Below are 18406 nucleotides of genomic sequence, written 5' to 3'. Positions count from 1 at the left end.
ATACAGCCCTTGAAAATCAGCAATTAGCACAGTTTTAATTGTTATTCATAATATTCAAATTGTAAGAAATGAAAACCTAGTTTCAACTGCTGCTTTTATAGATATAAAAAATGCTTTTGATTATGCTTCAAAGCTTAAAATGATTCAAATTCTCAAGAATTTGAGATTGCCAAAATCTTTAATAGAATGAGTAAATGATTTTATATTGTGATCTAGAGAGATTCACCAAATGCAATATGTACACATAGCAGCTAGACTCTTAATATCAGCCAACTACTTGTTACATTGCCAACAAAAGTCGTGATCGCAGAAGCTGCAAATTAGGTAGGTAGCTTTTGTGTTGCGCAGCATTGTAAACATGTTGCTCTCTTCTTCGCACGAGCAGGTTGGGGGCTCAAATCGAGAAAAAAAGAAAAGAAAAAAGGAGAAAAAAATAATTGAGAGTTTCGGGAAATTTGCATACCGCTAGTTCTATCCCGACGTGCATGCATGTAAATTCCCCGTGCATGTGCATGGATAACGGAAAAGGGCAGATCTCCATGACCATGCTATCCTACTCAAAGCCGGCTTTGAGCACTTAAAAGAGAAGTGCCAGGAGGGTGTAAATATCCGAAAATAGTCGCTTGACAGGAGTATTATCCCGCAATTCACTTCCGCCAAATTGACCGGCTTTTCTAGAATAAATCCCGACAGTAGCGGCAACTCCATCCATATCGACCACTATAAACTAACCCGATTCATCCGGCCCCCATGGGTGTTCTTCTTAGGTTTCTATCCAAAAAGGGAACCCGAAGAGGTACCGCAAGGCAAGAAAAGAAAAAGAAAATATAGTGGAGATTTTATCGTAGTTCCCGCAATGGAGCAACAGTGCCGTGTGGGGATTGTGCCGTACGCAAAGTGGAGTTGGTACTGTGTAGGCCGAAGGGGCTGACATCACTCTTCGGTTCTCAAGCTAAGGTATATACCCCAGATCATGCCGAATAGATTCCCCGTCAGCACTCTCTTTTCTGGTGGAACCATTGTGAAGCTGATCACTGAAACCATTGGCCAAAGCTTCAGGCCAGCTATGATAATGGGAACGAAATCCTAGTTCGATATGGTTATTATTAGCGTTTGCGGGGAAAGATACATGTGGATACAAGCTCCACACAACAAGCGGGGCCAAATTATGTTTCAATCGAAGGTTTATCGCGCAAATCCGCGCAAATTTGCGCATAGAAAGAAACAACTTATAGTTCCTTTCCTACGTGTAATTGATCTCTAATGGGCAGGTTGAAGAAATGAAGAAAGGACCGCAAATGTAACCTACCCTAAACAATGATTGCTGAATCGCGTTGGCATCCTGGCCATTCAAAGCAGAGATAGTTACAATAAACAGCGCTGTACTCCATCCGGCACCGACAGTCTGATCTATCAGAATCTTAGAAATAGTATTCCAGGTATTCTTTTCTTGGATGGGCTCCTGTGTTTCTTTTCGTTCTGGTTGATTCGTTTGGACCCCACCGTGTGGCACCTCTTTGGCAGTCGTGTTGGAGTTGGAGGTTCTTTCACTGTTGCCCTCCATTTCCGCCGGAATCCTCCTGGCATTATCCTGAGGTGACGCGGGAAATGTGGCTTCGAGATAATCCTGCCAGAGGACCATAAACGGCGTAGTGATAAGTGTACATATGATGAAGCGAATCAATTCAATGTAGTCGAGAGCAAAGGTAGCCTTTTCGTCCAACACCAAATTCACCAGCGGCATTTAAAAATGCCGCACAAGAATTTAGTTAGCATTATTTTTTGGTTACTTGCGCGACTTTCATGTTCGTGCTAATAGAGGACAGCAGCAGTTTGGACCTAACATGTTCCCCACGAAAGAATGAAATTCCGTCAATAACGAAATGAGCAAAACAAACTCGCCATAAATCCAATACTCTGCGGGATATAACGAAGCCAAACCCGCCAAGTTTAGGAAATAGACAAGAGGGATATCCCTCGCCGTTAAGCCAGTGGCAAAATGGTAACGTTCGGATGTCTAAAAATGAAGATAGTAGAGAAAATTCAAAAATAACTTACCCCATGTCTATACGCCGTTATCGCTTGAGCTATTACGTTTGAACTGCCATTGAGAACGGCAGCCTGAACGGTGGTCTTGAAAATCGCCGGGAGTGACATAATAGTCGAAAGTGCGCAAATAACTGTGTGAGAAATGGTGAAATACTAGGTGGCTAATTAGTATGAGCTTTCATGCATGATTTGTTAAATAAAATTGGCAACTAGGCTTCCTAAAATGAAGAGGCTATTCGGAGGAAACGAATGAGTGATCGTACGAAGCGATTTGACTATTCAGTTGAATCTGGAGGATCACTTTAATTCGCGGAAGGAACAATAAATTCTCTCTTCGTTTGTGTGCATGAAATGTAAGGAAAACCAGACTTACAAGGAACTCTTCCTCCTTCACTTGTATAGGGTTTTGTTGCTCCTGGAGAACTTGTGAAGGGTCTGAACCCCCGACGAACAAATAGGTGACTCGGTAGCAAAGGAAACACAATCCTTTCCGTGTCCTTGCTGAATCACTCACTTAGGAGTTCATAGCTAGCCCTGGAGCGAAGTGCAAGTCAACGAAACGTTTCCTTTGACTAGCTGTTTGAGGCAGCTTTTGATACAAGTCGACTGACTTATGGGAATGTCAAACTCAAATTTGCATGTCGCAGGTTTCGTATGGAAGGAATGGTATAAACAGCCTGACATGGGGCCAAATGCCGGTACCGTGTTCCACCCCGACTTGGGTATTAGAGAGGGACGTTGAGACTTAAACTGTCCGTCTCGTCGATATGCGATGTTGATGAGGTGTCCGGAACATACGAAAGAAGCGCTAAGGGACAAATCACGGGATCATGCTTGCCCTAACTGGCTAACTACCCCTATCTCAAAACTGGACCACGCAAATTTCTTCTTTATACCAGCTTCTGACTTACTATGTGCAGCTCATTACAATCTAATGCTAACTAAATATCAAGAGTGTTCCCGAACTTGGTATAATTGGTTTGTTCAATATGAACTGGAAGCGCGTATTTGGGCTGTCTCGAATACAGAGATGCGACTACGCAGTTGCAGTTGAGAGACTCTAGGCTAAATCTTCTACTGGGCAACCGTGCTGAGAAGAAAATCATACGCCATACCCGGATACAGTTCAATACGCCTCCACGGATGTTGTTACCAGGCAAGAGAATCTTTAACCATCATTTGACACGCAGGACTTGAGCTAATGGAACCCTCCAGGTTTTCGAGCTCTTTGCATACTACTTGAGTATTAGAAAAAAGAAGTCTTTTATGAAAAAGCTATACTCGTCTCCATAGCTGGGGACTGAAAACAGATTATTAAATGGAAGCTTACATTCATTCGCGAGCTTGTATCTGTCGCTTGTGCTTGACCCTCTGACTGTTGGCAAGATCTCTTCTCCTGCAACACGTTCAAGCTTGAGGTGAGATTTTAATTTCAAAAGGATCATCTCTTGTACTGTGCGATCATGAGTGCAGTCTGCAAAATAAAAGCGGGGGGCATATTAGCATGCTGGCCCAAATCGTCCATTGATTAATCCTAGGTCTGTAGAATTCTCACCGACTGCGTCCTCATTCAGAGTGGAATCATCGTCAGGGTTCGTTCTACAGGTAAGAGATATTATCGTTAGTGAGCCTCCAAATAAATATGAATATAATCCCATCAGATATGCGCAATGTCATACCTTCCAGGGGTGCTGAATGACTTATATGTCGCTTCGAATTTCGCTATTCTAGCTTCAAGGCTGGATTTTATGCCATCTGGTATTCCTTGGCTTCCATCTGCCTGCTTTCCTACAACACTTCCGTACATATCGCAGCGGATATATGAGCGATTTGCCTCTATAGGGGCTACGGAGATGGAATACCAGACACTTTCTTTTCCAGTAGCATAGATTGAAGTGGTAGGGAAAGCTTCCAAGGTGGAGGACTTGGGGTCACTGGCTCTGTCCACACCGAAGATTGATTGAAGAACTGAACGTAGGTTACTCAACTCCGGCTTCGTTCCTCCCGCTACACCCTTATCTTCGTACAAGTTCCGAACTGACTTAAAGATTAGTTAACATATTCGTTTTATGAATCATTTCTACTTCACAATCCCCTACACGCTTCGTTTAGTATAAGACTTACCGGCCATTTTCCAATTAAATCTGCCTTCAAGCTCCCACCCATCAATCCATACTGACCGCCTCGGTATCCGATTCACACTCGCAAACCTATCAATTCTACGAGCATCGAATTGAAGTTCAGGCGGATCTCCCCTTGCATCTAAATTCACAAAAATCAATCCATGTTTCGAAATCGCTGTGCGAATCTCGAATAGGCTATTCTGAGTCTTGTCGAATCCCTCAAGACACTCGAATTGCGGTGCTTTTATGAGTTGACCCTTGCTATCATAGGTCCAGCCATGATACCTGCACCCCATCACGGTCGAGGAACCGGACTTTTTCTTTGAGATGACTGGGTAGGCTCTGTGTCGGCAGACATTGTGAAATGCGCGGATAACGCTGTCCTTCCCTTGGATGAGGAAAAGAGGGAATCCGCAAATTTCGAAAGCATGGTAGTCTCCCGGTTTGGTGAAGCGACTTGCGTGGGCGATATAGAGCCATGTCTGTCAAGCTGACTTGTTATTACTGCGACCTTTCATTTCGAATCATGTGGCACGACGCCTTAAGCATCATATAATACCATGCTTGCCCTCGGTTTTCAAATATCCAATCAGATATCCGTGTTTCGGAAGGTTCGAATTTTTAGAAAATCTATGCCCCTACCTTACTAAATATTGCGCGTCTCTCCAATCGAAACACTTCATCTCCAGTCCACCAATTATCAGGGAAGTCGGATTCCTTGCACACGTTTGCCGACGGTGGTTGATCGGCTGCTGTAGTAAGTCCGTCGCTCCCCTTTCTGGTAGCTATTGTTGAAGCAACCCTTCTCAGGAACAAATCTTCGATCCACGCTAACTTAGACTGTACATTCGAACTGAGAGTGTCAAGGGGAAGGGCGCCAGGACGTGGCAACAAGGGTCTCCTAAATACTTTTCCATCTTTCTGCGTCACCGCAAGTATAGCCAGGAGGATAATGGGGACGGAGGCGAGGACAAATGTATTGGAGAGAAATGAGGATAAATACTCCATCCTACTTAGCTCGTAGAGTGATGCTACGTGCTAAAAGACTACATGCAGAAGGAGTTTATTAAAAGAAGAGTATTGGCTTTATTTTACTTCTTCCTGGAACGGGAGCTCCAGAAATATATACAAGCGTTTTCAACGGCAATATGATATATCGCCTAAATAGGCTGTCGAACTGACTTATTTCCGTCTCCAAGTTAGCTCGTTTCTTGCTCCCATGCTCGATTCCAAAACAATTATGTTTAGTTAGGTAGAGCTACTTGTAAAATCGTGCATTTTTATTCCCGCTCATTTAGACCCTGAACCCGCCATTCCCCAATAGAGTTGTGTTTTCTTAGTTGTCACATCGTCATTGGTCGCCTGAGTTATTTCCCAATCAGGTCAGTATTTCCTTCTGGACTATCACTGGTTGGAAAAGATTTAGGCTGAGCTTGGCTGGGCCTTACGGGCTCCATGGGCATCATCAAAGAATTTTCACCCCGCAAGCGGGTAGATTTTAAGTCGAACCGACCAGTCGGTGTGTGAGGGAGCTTACCAAGGTGGTTCTTTGTTGTAGTAGGGAAGATAGATCGTAGATGCCGCTTGGGTTCCAATAGGGCTTCAGGATGGGGAAGCGGGTTCTAGATCTTGATTTCGGTGCAGCTGGTATGTCTATCTGGGTTGATGACGTGGATTCGGAGTGGCAAAGAGCAACGATTTTGGACATCAATTACATTGAAAAGATCAGGTGGGAAACCTCAGGCTTTCATTAATAGTAACTATGAGGTGTACGAGAACTCATGATCATTAGTGCTAGTTACAGGGAACTGCAGCAGCTTGGGCGGGGTGGCTGATCCCATCCCCCACCGCCTTTTCCGGACCTTCGGTTGATTTCTCATGTCTATGCTGCTCAGTGACCAGATCAAACACACGGTTTTGGTAGTCTGAAAATCCGAACATTAGTTATTTTTCGTAGGGCGCCGAAGATATTACAGCAGGAAAAGCAGAACAGGACACAACTCACATGCAACCCCTGTCTCTTTGACCGGATTCAAAATGCCTTCGTTATACACGCCTTTCTGCAAATTTTCCTGCGCTCTTTCACACAGCTCGTAGTCTTCCATGGCCACTTGACGGACAAATTTGAAATACTTTTCGAACTTGTCGCCTAATTCGAGGTGATAGTAGTCGAATTCCATTCGAGTAACATTAGGGTCCCTAGTTGGACAAACGCGAAATGAGGACATTCCTCCGCCATACACATTCAGAGTGCAATTGGGAAAGAAGTAGAGGAAAAGTCCATCATCTGGCTTCTTTGGATCCGCAACATGCTGAGAAAAGTTCAGGTGGTTATAGACAGTATAGAATGTCGGAGGGTAATAGATGGAAAATGAAGGGTGTGTATATTGACAATGCAGGCATTCTTGATAGCCATCCACCCTGTAGTCATTTGGTGTCAGTTAATTATCCAGTCGGAGGTTTAAACTAGAGGATATCGCACATGGTTTTCCAGTTGAAATTCCCCTCATACTTGACGCTATGGCGATACGGGAGCCTGGTAAAGTCCACTCTTGCCAGAAGGGGCTCTAAATCGGGGTAGAACTCATGGAAATCCGGTGCATCTTGTGATATCCCGGCGAACAGCAATCCTGTCGGCGTAAGGTGGCTCGGTAATTCCGCACCCTTGGTAGTTATGAGAAACGTGAACACCTAGAATAGTAAAAGAAGTAATGCTCACAGTGCTCTCATGGATAACTTTCAGCTCCTCAGCAGTTGGAAGTGCGGAGGAGCCAAACTTTCTTTCAACGTATAGGCGTTCCTGAGCAATTTCATATTGGACTTTGGTATCAACTTCGTGGAAGCGGGTTACGGGACCCAGCAAGTACCATGCCTATAAATATGTATTAGCCTTAAATACGACTCACTCAAAATAGAAGAAGGGGCTGGAAATGGGCCAACCTTTAAAAACACGGCACGGCGCTCAAGTTGGTAGAGCGGAAGGCTTCGGTACCACGAAGCAGGAAGAGTCCTTTGAAATTCCGCCATTTTCGAGGCAATTGTCCAAAGACCCAAAGAAAAAAGTAAAATGCGAACACATAAATATTATCTGAGAGGGTTCATTATACCATGCCCTACATATATAAAGACTAACAAAAATTAGCCATTTTCGAATTGCCAAGGTGCGTTCCGAATATGGTTGTCAAATACGGCGGCTGGGTAACTAAAACACCGTTGATTCAATGCCACGTGTAAAAGAGAAAGACTATGTGCCGGTGTCAAATTGCATTTCAAAGCATGGCTGTGGATGCCCGTAACTAATGTAAGTCAGTTAAAGTCCAAACTCCTACAGCATTTCAACCTCCTGATTCTGGAGATCCTGAAAGCCAAACCCTTCCCTTTTGCTTGTACCAAAGTTGAAGAGGCGGATCTCAATCCCATGAGAGTAACAAAGATTAGTGGCAGCATAAATTATAATTAAACAGTATCCCGATGCTCCAAAAGCCATTGAAATCACTCCATTTCCAGACCTTTGTATACTCTAGATCTATCAAGTATCGCAAAAGTGGGTTAGGAGCCACTGTATAACGAGGGATGTGGTCTGCAGGACCTCAGAGCCCCTGGGCATTATAGTCAAGATGGAATTGTTAATCACACTTCAAACCCAATGTTATATCAGCATAGAAGTCTTCCTGGGGCTTTCTTTGTCGTCTTGGTTGTTGTCGTAAGATGGTCACAGCTGGTCGATCAAAATTCGATATCATGTGACGGGCAAATCTACACCAAACCATATGCGGCTAGGCCCAGTGTACAGAAGCCCCCCCGAGCCTCTGATCATACGTCACCGCGTCGGCTTCATCCAGGCTAGGCTTCTTTATTCCATATATGTCTGTTGCTGGTGAGTTTCTCGAACACTGCCAACATGAGTCTACGACAGATCAAAATACACTTGTCCTAAAGTTTGATTCCCCTCCAACGCCATATCCGCCTTTCCCATCTTGCTGCTGCTATTTAAGCTTGCAACATGGCGGGGTCATCCGCGCGCCTAACACCTCCGCCCTCCCCAACGGCTTCGTTCTATGATGTGAGCGACGATGATGAAGGCGAGTACAACTCCATTACCCATACTAGTACGGGTAAGGGGGTAAAGCTTTTATTTTCCAAAAGCAAGGTATGCATGTTTTCCCGTCCTGCGCTGGGGCCGTACGGCCCAATTTTCCAATGAGCGATGAAGACTTCGTCTTACCACCAGTTCTTTACTTCAGGTCTATGTACATCCTACTCCTTCGTCCAAAGACAATATACCGGGTTTTATAGCCCTCATACAGCAGAAACCTGTTCCTTCCATGGAACGCAGTTTACCACAGTCTTCCCGCTCCGCCACATCAAAGGCCGATACCTCCTCATACCTCCTTGCATGGGTCCCGGAATCTTCCCTGGGCGATGCATATAACACATATGTGAAAGTAGATATGTCCGATAGTGCCTCTCCTCCGCGCCAATCGTATCTGGTTCCCCCACTCCCCACCACAACTGCTGATCCTGGCTCGATCGGCCTGTATGCTTTTGCTGTTCCTCTAAGCCAGATATACTCGTTACTTGTTCGCCCACCGAGTCTGGGTTGGTGGTTCGGTAGTGTTGTTATAAATACCAAAGCTGGAGATAGTTTCCCGGCCCTTTTCTTCCATGATACGGAATGCCAGTCTACCATCTTGCAAAAGAAGAAACGGACGAGAGAGAGTTTTGACCCGTTCGATGAAGGCGGTAATATGTTTTGGGGAGGTGATGAGGTTTTAAGATGGCTGAAGAGATATGTAACTGTTGAACGATCGGGCGCTGATCCAAGCGCGTACCTGATCAATCCGTCGGAGGAGGATAAGATGTCTTTCGGCCAACCTCTAACCGTTCATAAGTCACAGCCTTCACCGAGTGGACAGAGAGATGCCGGTATGGATCCCCTCACTCGAGTGTTGAAAGAAACACGATGGAAGGTCCTCGAACAGCTCAGTAAAATTACTACGTTTACCCGGAGGACTGCCCAAGATATTGCAGATAATCCAAAAGTTCCACCTCAGGTGAGACGTCTTATGAAAAATCCGGAAATCCAGACATTACAAGAGGAATTTGATAGTGCCAGGCTGTATCTGGCACGATGGGCCATGGGAATCGCTGAGCAGAGCGAACGTGAACGAAATCAGCGAATTTGGACAGCAAGGGACATGCTGGAAATGGAAGACAGTTCCGTCGGCGAATTTGAAATACTGAACATGGAAGCAGCAAACTTATCCCTTGCGGACAAACGGAAGCCTGTTACCCTGGAAGAGTGGAATAGCTGGTTTGACCCTATAACTGGACGGTTACAGGTTACTCAGGACGAAGCTAAGGAGAGGATTTTCCACGGGGGCCTAAACCCAAACGACGGTGTTCGTAAGGAGGCTTGGCTATTCCTGCTTGGGGTATATTCCTGGGAAAGTAATGATGATGAACGCAAAGCCATAATTAATTCGAAACGGGATGAGTATGTCCGTCTTAAGGGAGCGTGGTGGGAAAGATTAGTAGAAGGGCTCTCGTCTGCGGAAGACCTTGAATGGTGGAAAGACCAGAAAGCTCGAATAGGTTTGTTAACTCCCATTCCATTCCCTATTTTTCTATGCGATATAATATAGGGAGCTGACCGGGACCATTTCTCGCGGTCCGTAATGCAGAAAAGGACGTTCACCGCACAGATCGTACTATCCCTTTATTTGCAGGCGAGGATATTCCACATCCCGATCCCGATTCTCCATTTGCTGAATCGGGTACCAATGTTCATATGGAGCAAATGAAAGATATGCTCCTGACCTATAACGAATATAACCGCGAGCTTGGTTACGTCCAAGGGATGAGCGACCTCCTCGCCCCGATATATGCTGTAATGCAGGATGATGCTGTAGCCTTCTGGGCATTTGTTGGCTATATGGAGCGAATGGTACTTACTAAGATACTCTCCTCGTCCATCTAGCATCACATTTTAACATTATATTGTCATGTAGGAACGAAACTTTCTCCGCGACCAATCTGGGATGCGGACTCAGCTGCTCACTTTGGACCAACTCGTCCAATTAATGGACCCACAACTCTACCTCCATCTCCAGTCTGCCGACAGCACAAACTTTTTCTTTTTTTTCCGCATGTTTCTTGTTTGGTACAAGCGGGAATTTGAATGGGTGGACGTGCTGAGGCTATGGGAAGCGCTCTGGACGGATTATCTATCAAGCAATTTCCATTTGTTCATTGCATTAGCAATCCTCGAAAATCATCGAGATGTGATTATGGATCATCTCAAGCATTTTGACGAGGTTCTCAAATATAGTAAGTTCAACCTCCTATTCCCTGTTTCTCTGTTTTTTATTCTTCTTGCCTCTTTATTCTTCCTCAATAATGACAAGTTTCTAACCAACTTAATTACAGTCAACGAGCTTTCAAATACCATGGAATTAATCCCCATCCTGTCCAGGGCTGAAGCTCTCTTCCACCGCTTCGAAAGGAAAGTCGAAGCTATCGATAAGAAGAACAGTTTCCCTGCACCACCCGTTCGCCGACGCATCGTTGGGTCCCTGGATAGTGGAACTCACTCCCAACCCCCAACTCCGCGTGCACCCAACGCTCGTACCAACCAATCCATCTCCCGCGACCGCCATCGTAGCACTCCAGCTTCACCACCGCCCAACAACCAAAGGGTTGATATAGAACGGATCATCACTCCTGAACTCCGGGGCCTCATGAGCAAGAAAGTAGAGGTTTTGGACGCGGAACAAGTCAGAGTGCATGGCGGGGGGACGAGGCGGAATTGATAAAGTGCCGTTTTGTCTATGTCATAAGACTCGCGGGTCAAGTCTCGTATCGTCTACGACACCTGTCCTCTTTTTTCTTTTTTCTTTTTTCTTTTTTTTTTTTTTCCCACCTGAACGTTTTCACCATCGATTCTACCTTCGCGGGATGCTTAAATTAGTTCTCTTCATGCTTCCTTCTGCTCTCTACATCCTAACGAAAGCGGTCCTTCCGAAAGTTTACTACCCATCCACACCAACACTGCCATGATGAATTATCATTGTGTTAAATACCTCTTTTTACTCTATTCCTTTTGTTTTTGGGGCCTTTTACCGTTTCCAGTCTCACCCATGTACTATTGTTACGGCGGTGCCTTTGGTTTTATTCTCTTTCTAATATCTCTCTCAAATATATGCTTTCAAACCCAAATTCGAACATCTCACAATGTAGCACACTTCGAATTCATCAACTAGATGAAACGGACCGCTGGTAGCGAGCGCGACGGAGTGCGGTGATAGCTGAATAATTCAAATGAACTAAAACCTGTTGTTGATTGTAGTATAATATATATCTATATATATTATTCTATTGAAAAGAAGAAATGTGAGATGCAAGGACTAATAGAAAGCGATAGGGCGAACAAGAAATGAATTAAACAAAATATTAAAAGGAAAAAAAGAAGAAGAAAGAAGAAAAAAGGAGTTAGACAGACCTGTTGCCTCTATGTTGGAGAATAGATTTGTGAAAAGGGGAAAAAAAGAAAAGAAAAATATTAAGAACAAAAGAAGTAAAACGCCGGAGTGTGCATGAATTAAAAATGAAGTAGAAATGAGACGAAAAAATGAAGTAGAAATAAGACGAAAAAATGAAGTAGAAATAAGACGAAAAAATGAAGAAGAAAAACAAGGAAGGAAAAAAAAATTGAGAACGAAAAGAAAAACCAACAAAGTAAAATGGCAAGGAGAAAAATTGAAGATGAGTGGAAGAGTTGGACAAAGAAGAAACATCAAAGAAGCAAATGCAGGGCAAGGAAACGCTGTGGTGAGCGACGCGGAAGCAAATATTGACAGAGAACGGGAGAAGGGAATCAAAATACCAAAACGGAGACAGGGGATAAACCTTCAAGTGGCTAAGGAAATGGAGGGGGCCGCCGTCCATACAAACGTAACGTCAATCAGTCAGGTTCAATCAAATGGCTCAAAAATCGCTCAAAATCGCCCCTTTTCCACAGTAAAAATCAAAATCCGTCCATTTCCATTTCCATTCCATCCATCCATCCAACCCATAACCTACCATTCCTCCCTAGAAATCCAAGAGTCCCGAGTCCTTAAAAGTTAGAGCAAAAAAAGTGAAAAGGGGATTACACAAACGAATGTATCCCATAAAAATGCAAGGTAATATATAGCCTAGCTCCCCGCCCGCTCGAGGGTTGATTTCAAATATCATTCATTCCCTCCCCAGTCCCCGCAGATACACCCGTTTATTCCCACCACCACCTGTATCACTAACGCTCCTCTGACCGCCATCAGCTCGGTCCCGGAGCGCATCCTCCTGCAAAACATTCGGTCGAAACCGCCTGAGGTTCCCATAGGAGCGCTCGGTTCTTAATGTGGCAGAGGTGCGTCGGGCACGTCCGACAACATCTTCCACCCAGGCCTCGCTCTCGGGGCTGATTGATACTCGTCTGGATTTGGGATTCGGGCCTGCGAGGCCGAGGGGCGTGGAGACGAATTGTTGGCCTTCGCCGCCATAGGCGGAGGCGACGCTCATGGATGCGTTTGATGATGTGGAGAGCCTGCGGCGTGCGGATGAGAGAAAAGAAAGAGGCCCGCCACCGGTAGAAGAGGATCCTTCGGAGGCCTTTTCGATGTTTGCGGATGTGAGATTTGGGAGTTCAGAGTGGTTTGCCATGGATCGACGGGCTTTGCGGACGGTGAGTGAAGAGGGTGGGCGGATGTCGAAGGCGGAGCCAGGGCGGGATACAGGGGTCGAACGGCCGGTGCTAGGGACTTGTTTGTTCTGTGTGGAATAGTTGGGCGAGGTGTTATGGTTGGGAAGGCCGCGGACTTCAAATTTCGCGTCTGAGACATTTCGCCGACCGTGGTGGACGGCGTATTCTCGAAGATATTCTCCTAAATCAGCCCATCCACCGCCAACTCGCACCATGACTCGTTCTCCATCTTCACCGACTGAACGAACAAAGAGCTTGAGGGGGGCTGCTTTACCAGGACGATGCAGATGGTAGAGTCTAACTGCAGACCCGTCATCGTGGTATGTGTGCGTTCGTCGCGAACGGCCGAAGGCTGGTGTCAGGGTGAGTGATGGCGTAGGGGTATTGCTGCGACTTGACATTGGGGATTGTGATTGTAAACGATCTCTTTTTGGGGTTGAGTACGAAGGTTCCGACGCACGAGGAGTGCTTTTAGTACTCTTAGTACTCTCTGGAGTCGAGGCTAGATGGATTCGGGTGGGAATTGTGGTAAGTATGGAATTTATTTTCTCATCTAATTGATCTTCAGGCGATCTAGGAGCGTTAACAGAAGGCGATGCCGCAGAATCGGCAGCTGCATTTCTAGGTTGTGTGGTAGCGTGAGTAGTCGATGCAGCGTTTTTCTCTTTATGTGTTGAAATACATGTGACTGGACTGAGAAGTCTAGAAAGTCGCTTGCTGGACCTGCGTGGAAGGATTGGAGGCGGGGTAGGGGTGTCCTGAGTTTGAACGACTTCATTTTTGCTGTGCGAAATATGTATTGATGGCGATGGTTCTTCGGCAGTCGACGGAAGCGACTCAGTTGAGGTTGATATGCGTGGTCCACGGGGATAGTTGGGGTTGACGCCTAGAGACCTGTTGCTAATTCGATTTATGGATGATAGAGCTAGAGAAGAAACAGAGCGGCGAAGATTTGGCGCAGGTCTCTGTCCGTTTGTAGGTCCCATACTAAGCCTGTTTGAGACTATGATACTGCGCAGTTCGGTTTTTGGTAAAACCCCAATGGACGCAGAAGATGCCTGTTTGACCTCGGATTGATGTTTTGATTCATTGGGATCGCCCATTTCGTGAACATCCTGAGGATCTCCATCCACGAACCGCTCGAGTGGTAGGCTCATGGTCCGTTGGACTGCAGGTCGGGAAGAACTAGTGTTTCTATTTTTTAATTCTGCGGATTTTGTTCGTGACAGAATATTTCCGCCATGCCCGAGAGCCCAGGGAGCCTTAGAACCAGTTGTGAGAAAGCCACTCGGAGATTCAACTATGATAGGACTGCCATGAGCGGTTGCTACTTGAGCGTCCTTAATCTCAGGATCGGAGCCATACGAGAACCCCGAACCTACAGTTGAAGCGATAGAAACAATTGAATCTCGACGCGCAGAGATGTCCAGTTTAAGACCTTCTGGCCTGTTCTTGGTAGTGCTGCGGGGGCTCAACTCAGCACTTGTAGGAGAAGATGATATCCATGTATTAGTAACGTTGAAAGGGCTGGCCTGGCTAGGCGATGCTTTGGGTGCCGGCGACTGCGGGGAAGCTGGATCGGTAATCTTAGATCGCGAAGGGGAATGTAATGATGCATTGATCTCGATAGGTTCTCCAGAGAGGTTTTGTTCTCCTGTAGTATCGGGATAGTTTCTAGTGTTTTTAGGGGTCTCTATCACCCCTGAGCAGGGTTTGTCACGAGAAATTGAAGTCTCAGTCCAAGGAGTTCCGTCAGAGGAATGGTCTTCAAGCCGCTGAATGGGTGGATTTGATAATGCATCGATGCTCTGCTCGTATATCAGGTGATCAGCGGTGTCAGAAAACGACGGGTTAGTCAATTGTCCTTGAGTAGTGGAAGTTGTAGGCGTAGAAGGCAAGGCTGACGAAGTGTCCGAGTCACTTTGTGTAGGGTTTCGATTCTCCTGCTGGAGTTCTGGATCGTTGGGGAACTCTGTATGAGGACTCTCTTGGATTCTCACTTGGGATGCGTCTTCCTCTGCCCCTTGGACTTGCGGTATCAACGGAGGGGAAGGAGGAGCCTGTTGAATACCTGTTGATGCTGGAGGACTCTCATTCAGAACCGGGTCAGTTCGACAAGGTGTGGCGGGCAGCTCGTGTTTGACATGGATACTTGGAAGCTGCATCACCGCCAGTGAATTATGATCTTTGTCCTTTTGATCTTTCTCAGGCGGAGAAGCCGTACTCTGAGTAGTCAAGCCTTGCGGGCTACCTTTTTCTGGCCTTTCAGTCTCCGTTGGCTGCGTCGAATACTCAGGTAGCGGCGGGCTTGATCGCCTAAAATCGTTTTCGGATACCATTTTCTCCGCTTCAAAGGCCCAAGTCGCAAACCCAGCTTCAATAGCCTCCATTTCATCAATCCAAGCCTCAGGGAGGGCATCTTCTTGGCCTTCAAGAGAATCAAGAATGCGATCCATCTTACTTCCCACAATTAATATCTTGTTTTCCAGCTTGTGACGAGCAGAATCGAAGGAGGTCTTAGAAAATAGGGGGTCGTCCAATTCCGGTAACAATCCTGTTTTCAGTCGGTCCAGTCCGCCATCGATGCCCCGCTTCGTGCTCCCAAGGCCATCCAGTAGCTCGGGGATTTGGTGTAGTACAGTGAGACGAACGTCCCAAATATTGAGGAGAATATTGAGCTTGGAAAGGTATGGCAGTGCCTGGAGAATAGTAGCTGTTATTACCGCCGTGAAATCGCTAAGTTGTACATAGCTCAGAGTATTCATGTTTGTGGACCAGGTGCTATTCGAAGATGACGGTCGTGATCGAGAGGGGATATGTGCATTCAGGACGTGTTCCTTCAGTTCCTCCACATCCAACGCTTCCATCTCAGCCTTTATCGCATCAATCCTGTCCTCGTGCTGCTCTACAATGGCGACTGGAAGACAGCCCAAGTATCGCTCCCACCCATCATCACTGCAAGCGCGGTCTTTGCCCCCTGGGATGAAGCCCTTGCCCGCGGCAGCATCTTTCTTCTGCGGCCACTCCCATGCTAACACCTCTGCATGCCATTGCTTCAAATTCTGCCCAGCCACTGCAGCTCGAACAGCTAAAGCACGTTCAGCGGTTGAAGCTTCCGCAATGGCTTTGGAGAGTATGCCCTCTGCGGTCTTTCCATTTGTCCGCACAGCATCAGTGGATGCTAATGCTTCGAGAGTGGATTCCGGCGAAAGATTGGCAAGCAATGGATCTAGCGTGCAGATTAAGGAAGAGAAATTTCGTTCTGGAGAGCGGGAACGGCAACGGGTCGGGGATCGAGGAGGGGAGCGTGATGGAGTTCGAAGGCCTGAGGAGGGACGGAGGCGGAGCGCGGGAGTCAGAGTGAACGGATTTTCAGCCATTTTTCAGTAGCTAAGAATAGCATCGCGGTTCGCTCAAAGTGCCCTTGGAGAGGCTAGAAGTTTAATGTAAATTGTTGGGATAGTTAGGTAGAAGCCAGGGTCATCGGCGAAGAGGGTAAGTTCTGCATAAAGAAAATCTCTCGATGACCCTCTCCACATGTTGGATATGAAAAGCTGCTGGACGACTAAAACCGCATTTGCTTGCTTAATACCAGGACGACGTAGGAAGTTCGCCACCTGTGTCGCAAAGTAGATAGTTGGCGGATTGATCGACGGGAGGGAGGATTGACGGACAATGCTCGAGGAAAATGCCTACTCCAAGGGCAAACAACAAAGAAAAACGATCAGAAGAATAGGAGAGCCGGGATTAAAAAGAGTGGACGAGATGAAGCTATAACACGGAGCAAACCAGCGCTCTTAGCAACTTCAGTTCAAGATATCATGGAAATCGAGGCTGGGAAGGGGGGAGTGATATGCCCTCGTTGTCGGCGTTGTCGAGTGTGTCGTTCGAGATGTCGTGGTGAGGTGAGGCTCCACCGATCTGCGAGCACAGGGACGGTCGGTTAGTTAAATATTTATGTAAGGCCGGGCTGGCCCTATCCTATCAACGCCGACCAGCACATCCAGCATCCAGTCAGTCAGTCGACAAGCCCAAGAACAACCTTGGAAGTCTTACTTACGTTCAGGCCAAATTTGTATGGGGGGATAAAAACTCCGTCAGAAAGCGCCGGGAATGGGAAGAAGGTTGATTGGCAGCCAGGATTATTGGGCACTGAAAAATTATCGTCTCGTTTTTGGCAGTTCAACGATTATTTTCTCCTGTGGGATTATTTCAAATTCCCATCTCAATTTATTTAACAAACCAACTACCGGGTATACATGCATGGATATGCCCATAGAACACCCCCCCCCCATCATTGCGATCTCCGCTATTTTATGCCAGGGCCCCCCCCCCCGGAAGCCAAAACGCGACTATGTTTGACCTGATTACAACCTGCTAAAATAAACAAACATGCCAGCATCAGAAGAACCGATAATGGCAGATGGAATAAAAATTGCCCAATATTTTCAAAAAATAAATCTTCTTCAATATCACAACCCCAGCGGACATATCGCTAATTTATGCCGGCACGCTCTTTCAAGTCACGAAAGCTCAAAAGTAGAAATATATAAATATAGTACCAAAAGAGGAAATACTCTCCCGGCCGCCGGTTCACAGCGAATTAACTAAGTTGTAATAACTAACTAGTTACGCTTTCGGGTTTAGCTCCAAAAATGGATAAGTGAACTAACTAAGCTATTTAATTATTATTATATAAAAAACCTTTCATAAACGAGGCAGGTCTCTTCTGCTTGAGCATCTCACTCTTCTCTGTGATTCTCTTTCTTTGCCCTCAGCTCTTTGACTCAGTAGTTGCGCGCACTTGTCTTTTCTCATCAGCAGACTTTTCTCCTCCCGCTGCTCTCTCTCCATGAGACAAGAGAAGAGCAGCTTGGATGTTGAGCATAGTCACACCCTGTGCATTGTACATCATTGTCATGGAACTATTATCAAAGTGTTTTGGCGTCTTACTGTATTCTTTTAAGGTAATCTTGCCATATTGCATGTAACGCTTGAGCTTCCTGATAGCTCCCGTCAGGTCAGTGCAGCGCTTCAAGCACTTAGCTTCTCCGGCTCGTATCAGATCAAATTGGTGGACCCCTTATGTCCATTTTTGCCATGAACTACTCCCTAAAAATCAGAAGGTTGAAGAATAACTAAATGGTGGAGCTGACACACTAAAAAGAACCCTCCAGGGTAAATGGCCTGAAGGCAATCAATATATTGTACAGTACAACAATATGATCAACTCCATTCTTCAGACTAGCATTTTCTCAGCTCAGCTCTGGGAAAATAAATCCTACAGCGGGTAAAAGGTTGAAGGAGTTCCATAGTTAATAAAAACGCCAGAATCTTCCAAATGATTTTCTAAATCAAACAGTTTTCATCCAATTATAGAGACTTCTGAAATCTGATATCTGCCAAACCAAGGACATTTACAAACAAGCTGCCAACCTTTTGCTTGAACTGCATTAACTCAGGAACGTTGATTGTCCCAGGAAACTCGAAATCA

The 18406-nt window shown here is 45.9% G+C and overlaps 4 protein-coding genes across 5 annotated transcripts; 1 reads left to right on the top strand and 3 right to left on the bottom strand.

The window, feature by feature from the left end:
- Nucleotides 1–2812, bottom strand: BDCG_06733. Of its 2 annotated transcripts, none has more exons than XM_045422482.1 (4): nt 2423–2812; nt 2059–2202; nt 1310–1839; nt 1–1086 (listed from the first exon to the last, which is right to left on the bottom strand). In XM_045422482.1, the coding sequence occupies exons 3-4, from the start codon at nt 1742–1744 to the stop codon at nt 934–936; spliced, it is 588 nt and encodes a 195-aa protein (XP_045278119.1). In that variant the 5' UTR covers nt 1745–1839; nt 2059–2202; nt 2423–2812; the 3' UTR covers nt 1–933. The 2 variants fall into 2 exon arrangements, with proteins under 2 accessions (XP_045278119.1, XP_045281812.1); XM_045422481.1 differs by having other exon boundaries at nt 1310–1711.
- A 386-nt stretch (nt 2813–3198) lies between these two features.
- On the bottom strand, nt 3199–7199 carry BDCG_17381 (uncharacterized protein; the record flags this gene model as incomplete). Its single annotated transcript, XM_045426514.1, has 11 exons — nt 3199–3284; nt 3380–3523; nt 3605–3648; nt 3729–4086; nt 4174–4654; nt 4815–5203; nt 5975–6097; nt 6178–6593; nt 6655–6836; nt 6892–7044; nt 7113–7199. The coding sequence occupies 11 exons, from the start codon at nt 7197–7199 to the stop codon at nt 3199–3201; spliced, it is 2463 nt and encodes an 820-aa protein (XP_045281811.1).
- An 804-nt stretch (nt 7200–8003) lies between these two features.
- On the top strand, nt 8004–14760 carry BDCG_06730 (GTPase-activating protein GYP7). The gene is made up of 6 exons (XM_045422480.1): nt 8004–8322; nt 8417–9767; nt 9857–10119; nt 10184–10502; nt 10602–13440; nt 13517–14760. Exons 1-5 carry the CDS (start codon nt 8176–8178, stop codon nt 10982–10984), a joined length of 2463 nt encoding a protein of 820 aa, XP_045278118.1. The 5' UTR covers nt 8004–8175; the 3' UTR covers nt 10985–13440; nt 13517–14760.
- BDCG_06729 (GAS2 domain-containing protein) lies at nt 11494–17153 on the bottom strand. The gene is made up of 2 exons (XM_045422479.1): nt 16973–17153; nt 11494–16833 (listed from the first exon to the last, which is right to left on the bottom strand). Exon 2 carries the CDS (start codon nt 16290–16292, stop codon nt 12408–12410), a length of 3885 nt encoding a protein of 1294 aa, XP_045278117.1. The 5' UTR covers nt 16293–16833; nt 16973–17153; the 3' UTR covers nt 11494–12407.
- Nucleotides 17154–18406: the final 1253 nt, after the last annotated feature.

The sequence above is a fragment of the Blastomyces dermatitidis genome (assembly GCF_000003525.1).
Source record: "Blastomyces dermatitidis ER-3 genomic scaffold supercont1.7, whole genome shotgun sequence".
Lineage (NCBI taxonomy): Eukaryota > Fungi > Ascomycota > Eurotiomycetes > Onygenales > Ajellomycetaceae > Blastomyces > Blastomyces dermatitidis.
The sequence above is the reverse complement of the archived record's forward strand: the minus strand, read 5'-3'. Positions and strand labels throughout refer to the sequence as shown.

Excerpts from the sequence above, each read along its gene's own strand:
- BDCG_06733 (XM_045422481.1), bottom strand. The coding sequence starts at position 2,157 with ATGTCACTCCCGGCGATTTTCAAGACCACCGTTCAGGCTGCCGTTCTC. Across the intron at positions 1,712-2,058 it reads TAACGGCGTATAGACATGGG|GCTACCTTTGCTCTCGACTA; the intron begins GTAAGTTATTTT and ends TTGGACGAAAAG. Across the intron at positions 1,087-1,309 it reads TTCAGCAATCATTGTTTAGG|GATTTCGTTCCCATTATCAT; the intron begins GTAGGTTACATT and ends ATATCGAACTAG.
- BDCG_06730 (XM_045422480.1), top strand. The coding sequence starts at position 8,176 with ATGGCGGGGTCATCCGCGCGCCTAACACCTCCGCCCTCCCCAACGGCT. Across the intron at positions 8,323-8,416 it reads TTTTATTTTCCAAAAGCAAG|GTCTATGTACATCCTACTCC; the intron begins GTATGCATGTTT and ends TCTTTACTTCAG. Across the intron at positions 10,120-10,183 it reads TTGGCTATATGGAGCGAATG|GAACGAAACTTTCTCCGCGA; the intron begins GTACTTACTAAG and ends ATTGTCATGTAG.
- BDCG_06729 (XM_045422479.1), bottom strand. The coding sequence starts at position 16,292 with ATGGCTGAAAATCCGTTCACTCTGACTCCCGCGCTCCGCCTCCGTCCC.